Source organism: Arachis ipaensis, chromosome B05 (genome assembly GCF_000816755.2).
Source record: "Arachis ipaensis cultivar K30076 chromosome B05, Araip1.1, whole genome shotgun sequence".
In the NCBI taxonomy this organism is placed as follows: domain Eukaryota; kingdom Viridiplantae; phylum Streptophyta; class Magnoliopsida; order Fabales; family Fabaceae; genus Arachis; species Arachis ipaensis.
In genome coordinates, this window is record NC_029789.2 from 18,581,223 (window position 1) to 18,590,330 (window position 9,108).

A 9,108-nucleotide genomic window follows, 5' to 3' on the forward strand; every position below is an offset into this window, starting at 1 on the left:
TAAGTGTCCCCACTACTCATAGACAAGTATTGTATTGGACTGGATTCGTTATCGATTCTTCCAGACCTATATAAAACCGAGTGCCCACTGTGATTGTCAGTCATAGAAGAGCATAGGAATTGGCGTAATAATATTTAATAATAAAAATTACAGGGGGCATGGCTTTATTGGCAACTACTACAATCGCCTTTAAAACTATTAATACTCAAATTCGCAGTCGCAGTTTTCTACCGGCGCAACGGCATCTCCCGCTCTCTTCCCCTCCTCCTTCTTCTTCGTTCTTCAGAATTGTTTCCGTCAAAGCAATGGAATTGGAGCAGAAGGATCCGATGGTGATCGACGAGAATGGAGTTCTTAAGAAAGGTATTGCCGAGTTCTACGATGAGTCCTCTGCTATTTGGGAGGATATTTGGGGAGACCACATGCACCATGGCTTTTATCCTCCCGATTCTACCATCTCCCTCTCCGATCATCGTGCTGCTCAGATCCGAATGATCGAACAAGCTCTTCGATTTGCTTCTATTCCTCTAGGTCAATCCTCACTTCTTTTGTTTGTTTATTAATTTAATTAATTAATGGAGTTTTGATTGATGTGCGTGTGTTGCGTTACGTAGCAGAGGATGAGAGGAAATGGCCGAAGAAGATAGTGGATGTTGGATGCGGGATTGGGGGAAGCTCAAGGTATCTGTCTGAAAAATTTGGAGCTACTGCCATCGGTATTACTCTCAGTCCTATTCAAGCTCAAAGGGCTAATGCTCTTGCTGCTGCTCAGGGTTTGGCCAACAAGGTTGATTCATCTATTATTACTATTTAAGTAAACATTTAATTAGATTTAGAGTTTGTTTGAAAAACATCTAATACAAAAAAAAATGAATTTTATTTTTGCTAAAATAAGAATTTATTTTTATTTGAAATTTAATTCTATGGTTTGAAATTATTTTAATTTAATACAAAAAAAACTTAATTCTTTAATTTGAAATGATTCTAATATATTAATAGAATAGAATTAAAATTTTAGAAATGTTTGGTAATCAAAAGAAATTAGTAAAAAATAGTCTAAAATTTATCTTATTTAATATTTATTAATTATTGTAAATTTATTAATTTGTCTTAGCATTACCGTTTGATTTGTAAATGATCAGATGCATGATATACATCAGTACTCTAATGCATTTTTTTCTGTGAGTACTTTTTCTTCAAATTTAAAGTGTATGTTTTCGCGTGAATTTCGGCAATCACTTGCTCTGATTCTATATATTGATTATTTTGAACTAATAAAAAGCTTTTGAATGGAATTCTATCATTATGTAAAATGTCATCACTTTTAATTTCTCATTATTTGTAACTGTGTTTTACTTGGGCGGTTCAAATATCTCATTATTTGTAACTGTGTTTTAATAATTTATCATTATGTTCCGTACCTATTCATTTCTAAGTCTTTTAAAATAACTAGAGTATATAGATTTTTTGGAACTACAATTGATATCTTTATCACATTAGCTAAAATTTATTGGAAAAATAAAAATTAAAATTCTCAAAGCAATTCAAGTAATTCATGTTTAGTTGTTTTAAAACAAGAAAAAAAAATTCAACTCTCGAGTGAATTCTAATTCCTAACCTTCCAAACAAGCTCAAAATATTTCAAATTGAACACTAGTTTTAAACAAAGTTTTACTACTTTGAAAGTCATCAAATTGATTGTTTCATTGTTATTTTGAAGAGGATAAGGAATTAATTGTTGTTTTATTAAGAGCAAGAGAGGACCAATATGTGTGACGAGATTAATTGTGGAACTTCAGAACAATAAATTTGTTGGAGATCAAATCTCAATCCAAGTTTTGATGTATATTAACGGAGTTACTTGTACAGGTTTCGTTTCAAGTGGCAGATGCTTTAGACCAACCATTTCCGGATGGGCAATTCGATCTTGTTTGGTCCATGGAAAGTGGAGAACACATGCCTGACAAAGCCAAGGTTGTTGTACTTCATTTATTTATCCTCTCTGACGCAAGCTTAATTAAACATTAACTAAATATTTATTTCTATATTTGATTTAACTTTGGGAGTATTATATTAAGTTGAAACAAAATTGATGTTCAAAAGCAAAATTGAGACAATAAATTTTGTTTGAATAAGATAAAATAAAATCGCTGAAATATACATACAAATTTTAGTTTGAAATGATATCCATGAAACCAAACATCGTTTTTGCATAGGAGAATAATGAACTTGAATGCTATTTCTCTTCCCTTTTGATTCTGGTTTCCCCAATTGCAGTTTGTGAGTGAGTTGGCTAGAGTAGCTGCACCGGGTGCCACCATAATAATAGTAACATGGTGCCACAGAGATCTTGGCCCTGATGAAGAATCCCTAAAGCCATGGGAAGAAAAACACTTGAAGAAGATATGTGATGCTTTCTATCTTCCAGCATGGTGCTCAACTGCTGATTACGTTAAATTGCTTGAGTCCCTATCATTACAGGTGAATTACTTAGCCAAGTCCAATTATTGAAGATGGACCCTTTGAGATCTTCAAATAATTTAATATGTAACTTAACCTATCCCCATGCTTTGCCAGGACATCAAGTCAGAAGATTGGTCTCCTTATGTTGCTCCATTCTGGCCCGCGGTGATACGGTCAGCATTATCATGGAAGGGTCTTACTTCACTCTTGCGCAGTGGTAAGTGCTATTAGTAATTGTTTACACCTAGATCTTTGAAAATTATATAGTATTTCTTTAGTTAGCTAGCAACCTCTATATTATATTCTGTATATAAATATGTAGCTATTAAAATATTTTTCTGTATGCTCAATTAAATAATAAATATAACAATAGTTGCAACTTGTCGTTATATGATAGGAATTGAATATCTGTTTTTCTAGGAGTTGGTTGGTCTACATGTTCTGTGAAGTGTGAACCATATTAAAAGTCGAAAATGTTGCATCTCTTTCTCTATCAAATTTACATTTGATATTAATTTGTTGCACCTCTCTCTCTAGTGGTATTTTAGGGTCTTCCAAGTTCGGGGAAGTGAATAACGAGGTTGAACGAATAAAATAGATGGATTTTGTGCCTCTGAAATTGCTATTTTTTCTCAAGAATGCTTTCGTTAAATCCATTGCCATTGAATAATATATACTGCTGCTAGGCTGAATTTCTTTGAATTATTTTGAGCAGGATTGAAAACCATAAAAGGAGCTTTGGCTATGCCATTGATGATAGAAGGATTCAAGAAGGATCTAATTAAGTTTGCGATCATTACATGCAGAAAGCCTGAATAAGAGGGGGCAGATCAGTTTATGATAGAATTAAACGGGCTTCTGAAAATCTCATTTTTTTTGTTGTAGTTTAAATTAAACAAGACATAGAAGCGGCCGTGCAACAGTGACACAAAATATTGTGAGAACAAACTACGATATGGTTGTGAAGAATGAAGAAGTCTCACAACAATGTCTCAGAGTTGCTGACAGCTGCTGATATGACTTCTCTAAAGCAATTTTTTGTTAGTTTCTTTAAGCACAGGGACTAGAAATTAGTACTATTACTACTTTCTGTTACCATCATTACTTCTAATTCTGCATTCTTGCTATATTTGTGATAAGATTCGCATAAAATAAAAATATAAATAAATGTCTAGATGTAAGTATAATAGCTACAATTTATTGGTCCTAAAATTACTCACTCACATAGATGGTATTATCATATTTTTCATCTTTCTAACTTACTAACACTCATAAAATAAAAAAAATGAAGAAATAATTCTCAATTCTCATAACATACTTTCATTTTAGAAACATAAATTACATAAGATATAGGTGTCTTTATATAGACAATTTTTAGTACTAAAATAATAATTTTTAACAATTAGTTGTATATATTGGCGGTGATTAATGAAACTTGTAGAGCTTGCTTTGACTTTTCAAGTGTTAGTGTTTTCTAATAACTTTGAGAGATAACTGGTATTAGGAAGCAAAGTGTCTCGTTCAGCTTGCAAACTTTGGTTCTGTCATCATTTAATAACCAAATATCTTAGTTGGCAAATGCTCTTTGAATATTATCGATAATTTTTCAAATTTTCAATACAATTAACTTTTAGTAAATAGATAATTATGGTATTCAACTAAAATTTTGTTTTTTCAATTTTTTAACTATGTTTCATGAAGATTTTAATCCATATAAAAATTTTAATTCATATGAGATTATACAAGTTGATTTAAAATTTTTAATTAACATCCCTTAAATTAAATTTACAGAATTAATCATTTCAAACATCTTCTTCAACTTGTAAAATAATTCTGTCTTCAACGGCTTTGTAAATATATCTGCAATTTGTTTTTCAGTAGGACAATCCTCGATCACAACTTCTTTTTCATTTACCAATTCTCTAATTTTTTTTAAACCGTATATCAATATACTTTGATCTCCCATGGAATACTAGATTTTTGTAAAGTACAATAGCTTACTTGTTATCACAAAATATCGTTGTTGGAGTACTTTGTTTCTCGTTCAATTCTTTAAAAATTCTTCTCCAAACTGTTTGTGGTGCACAACTTACTGTTGCTATATATTTTGCTTCTACTGTAGAACCAAGATGAAATACAAATTTTGAAGTACTTTTCCTTGTTTCAATATCTCTAACCCAATCACTATCAGTGTAACCGACAATATTTACTTCATTAGTATTTTTATAATAAATACCATCATTTTAAGTACCTTTGATATATCAAAGAATTTATTTTGCAACTTGCAAATGGTTAGTGCAAGGCTCCTCCATAAATTTGCTAAGCAATCCAATTCCAAAATACAATATCTGGTCTGGTTGCAGTTAAATACCTCAGACTTGTAATCAAGCTTTTTTAATAAGTAGGATTTACTGCTCTTCTTTTATTTTCTTTCAACAACTTGAACTTTTCTTTAACTGGAGTAGGAACTGGCTTTAAATACTCCATCTGAAATTTCTTCAAAATATTATCTGCATATTTCTTATGATAAATGAAAATTCTATCATCCTTTTTGAAGAATTTCGATGCCTAGAAAATAAGACATCAAGCCCATAGCCGTCATTTCAAAGTGCTTTATTATAGCCTTTTTGAATTCTACAATTATCTTCAAATTATTGCTAGTAAAGATTAAATTGTGAACATAACGACACACGATCAAGATATCTCCAGGTTCAATGAACTTGATATAAAGTGTACGTTCAAATGGACATCTTTTAAAATCATTCTGAGTGAAATAAGAATCAATCTTCTTGTGCCATGCTCTTAGTGCTTGCTTTAACCCGTACAAAACTTTCTTCAAGTTGAAAACTTTATCTTCTTCTTCAGGAACTTCATATCCTGCAGATTGCTCAACGTACGCTTCTTCTTCTAAAGTGCAATTTAGAAATGCAGACTTAACATCCATTTGATGTATATTCCACTTATTTTAAGCTGAGAGTGAAATAAGCATACGCAGACTTAACATCTATTTGATGTATCTTTCACTTATTTTGAGTCGAGAGTGAAATAATCATACGAATAATGTCTAATCTAGCAACAGAAATAAATACTTCAAAATAATCGATACCTGGCTTTTATTTGAATTCCTTTGCAACTAATCTTGCCATAAAACGATCAACTTCACCGTTGGGTTTCTACTTAGTTTTATAAACTCACTTTACTCGAATCATCTTCTTATCTGCTAGTAAATCTATCAGCTCTCATGCATCATTCTTTTCAATGACATGAATTTTCTCATCCATTATTTTTTTTCAATTGTTGTCTCTAGAGACTTCTTCAAAATTCAACGGCTCACACAATCTGAAACTAGAGCAAAATTTATGATTTCTTCATCGAATGGATCGTTGTCATTGCCAACTTCATAATCTGCTAATTTAGCAGGTAGTCAGCGCTCTCTTTGAGGTATTCTAGATGATTCTGGTTATTCAATTGTGTTTGGTTGTCTTTCTTCTTCATCATCACATGTATTTAAAATTACAATCGACTACTTTTCTATCTTTGTGTCCCAGTCCCATATAACTTTTTTGCCAAACGTCACGTCTCTGCTGATGATTACTTTCTTTATTTCTGGATTGTACAATTTGTATGCTTTTGAGTCTGTGCTATAGCCGATAAAGATACACTTTTCACCTTTGTCATCTAACTACTTCCTTAATTGATCTGGCACGTGGGTATAAGTGATACACCCAAAGACTCTGAAATGATGAATGGAAGGTCACTTTTCACTCCAAGCTTCCTCTGAAGTTTTATCACGAACACTTTTTGTTGGACACTTGTTTAAAATATGAACTGCTGTTGCGACTGCTTCTGCCCAAAACTCTTTATACATTTGTTTTGACTTGAGCATGCATCTGATCATATTCATGATGGTTCTATTCTTTCTTTCAGTAACTCCATTTTGTTGAGGAGTATATCTGGTTATTAGTTGGTGATGAATTTTGTGTTGCTTAAAGTATTCTGAACATACAAGATATTTTGTTCCCTGTCTATTATGAGAATTTTGATTTTATAGTTACTTTGTTTCGATAAACACCTTGAATGTCTTGAAGATATCACATGCTTCTGATTTCTGCTTCAAAAAATATACCCATGTATATCTACTAAAGTCATCAATAAAAGAAAAAGTACCTACTACCACTATTACTTGAAACTTCAATAGAATAAAGATTTAAATGCACAATTTCAAGTAATTTTCTGGCTCTCCATGACTTTTCTATAGGAAATAGATTTCTATGCTTCTTTTTCCATTGACAAATCTTACAAACACAATTAGGAACAAAACTCGTGTTAGCCCATAAACAAGTCTTTTTCTTGATAAGTAGTTTAGACTAGAAAAATGAAAATGTCCAAACCGCATATGCCACAACTAGCTATGATAAAGTATTATAAAACTCATGCAAGAGAGATTAAAATGTTGAATTTTCAATGGAAACATTCTGTTTGAAGTCATCTTTGTTTTATCTATGAACATTCCGTTGTTGTCAAACACAGTGTAATATCTACGATATGTTTTCATCTTATATCCCTTCTCAGATAATTGTCCTATACTCAGCAAATTGTAATCAAGTTCAGAAGCATAGAAAACATCAGAAATATAACTCAGAGAACTATTTTTAAATCTAATTGATATATGCCCTTTTTATTTCGATAGAGATCTTTGTACTATCACTAAACTTCAATAATAGTTTAACTAAATCATCTAATGAAAAAAATAACTCCTTTCTACTAAACATATGATTACTATAGGCAGTGGCGGAGCTTTGTGTGGGCAAGGGAGCCATGTCTCCCAAAATTTTTGTAAAAATATTAGTAATTCTACTTAAAAAAAATAAAATTAGTTTGTTTGATTAAATTGATATACTTTCAATTTATGTATCTGAGTTTCATGTCCATTTTCACCATTCTTTCAAACTTTTTATCCTATCCTATTTGACATAACAAATAACATATCTTTAAATCAATAACAAGTGACATATCTTTAAATCAACGTTACAAATTAAATATCATTATAGAATTAACACTAAATTATATTTAGCTTCTCATACAGTTTCATGCATTATTTTATTTTTAGAATAAAAAATAATTATAATATAATTAGTAGTAATATCAGTTATTAATAAAAATTTATTATTTTATTTTTAAATCAACTTTACAAATTTAATGTCATTATAGTATAACATTGTTTACATTAATAAATTTTGATAATTTTATTTAATGTAGGTGGGACTCAATTTGGCGTTCACGATAGCACACGAGAAACGTGCTCTGGTTTTGGTGGGACTCAATTTATTTTAGAATAAAATAATGAATACATTTTTAAAAATTTACATTTTAAATTGATTAATTTAAAAAAAATGTAACAAAATTTTTTAAAATAATAAATATGATATATTATTTTTAAAAAAATTTATTGATATTTTTAAAAAAATTTAATTTATTCTAAATATAAATTCTTAAAAATCTGTTTTTTCGTGTACGGCCATCAAGATATGCTAAATTGTTAATTAAGAGATTTTATAACAACAAAAAATTCCTACACGTCTCTTTTTAAATGGAAATTTGTAATATGGCCATACTTTTGTGGTTTAATCCTTTCGCCATGAAAAGCGAAATTTTATTTAGAACTGACAATTCATACGTTATTTGCAGATATCTAATTCGGCTTAACTCGTTCGAATATGGTAGATTATCCGATTCGTTATGGATAAAGTAGAAATTGGTTTAGGTAGGGTATAAATTTAGGGTGTACTCTATCCTACTCTATTCGCATCCATATATAACTCATATTTTATAAAAATTAAGTATATAGTGAACGAGATGAGAGTTAAACCTACAATTTCTCTCATGTAATGACTTATAATAAATAAGTAACTACTAAAATAATTAGTTAATTTAGTAATTTAGAATATTAATTTTTTATTTTTTATTTTATTAATATGTATAAAATTCGAAATGATTGAATTTTATATTTACTTTAAAAAATTTAATATTTTTACAGATAGAATAAAATAGAATAAAATTTGAAACTTTAGAATACGAATAAGATTATGGTTAAAAGATTTTCAATCTATGAATAAAATAGAATAAAATTTTAATAAAAATTTTAACTTACAAATAAAATTAGAGTAGAGTTTAAACTTTATCCTATCATATTCATTACCAATCATAACTCTATTGTCTACACTTTTCAGCAACACTTTACGTTACTTGTAATCCTACCGGATTTAAGATCTCCTCTATCATCGTTAATTAATCAACAACATTTAACCCTTTCTTTCTCTCATATATATATAAAATACACCATCTTAAATTAAAATAACATGTATTTATGTTTATAAAATTTTATTATTGTTATTATTTAAACATTTCACTGAAACAAGAAAAGTGTCATTTTTTCATCAATCAAAATTTTAAGTTCAAAAGTCAATATGATTTAATATCATTATTATTACAAGGACGTACATGTACTTGTGGTGGAGATTATGCCTCATGCCTAGCTATAGTTACTGTTGAAAGCGAATGAAGCCGGTAGTGAAGATGAGTAGCCAAGAAGGTTTATATTTGTCTACGTTAAACTACAGTGAAAGAATGAGCACAACATATGCT

At 29.9% G+C, this 9,108-nt stretch overlaps 1 protein-coding gene across 1 annotated transcript; it reads left to right on the forward strand.

Moving 5' to 3' along the window:
- Positions 90-3,668, forward strand: LOC107643212 (tocopherol O-methyltransferase, chloroplastic). The gene is made up of 6 exons (XM_016346798.2): positions 90-531; positions 618-787; positions 1,870-1,974; positions 2,278-2,481; positions 2,578-2,680; positions 3,179-3,668. Exons 1-6 carry the CDS (start codon positions 159-161, stop codon positions 3,280-3,282), a joined length of 1,059 nt encoding a protein of 352 aa, XP_016202284.1. The 5' UTR covers positions 90-158; the 3' UTR covers positions 3,283-3,668.

Coding starts and splice junctions, on each gene's coding strand:
- LOC107643212 (XM_016346798.2), top strand. CDS start 159: ATGGCTTTATTGGCAACTACTACAATCGCCTTTAAAACTATTAATACT. Junction 788..1,869: donor CTCAGGGTTTGGCCAACAAG/GTTGATTCATCT, acceptor TTACTTGTACAG/GTTTCGTTTCAAGTGGCAGA. Junction 2,681..3,178: donor TACTTCACTCTTGCGCAGTG/GTAAGTGCTATT, acceptor TATTTTGAGCAG/GATTGAAAACCATAAAAGGA.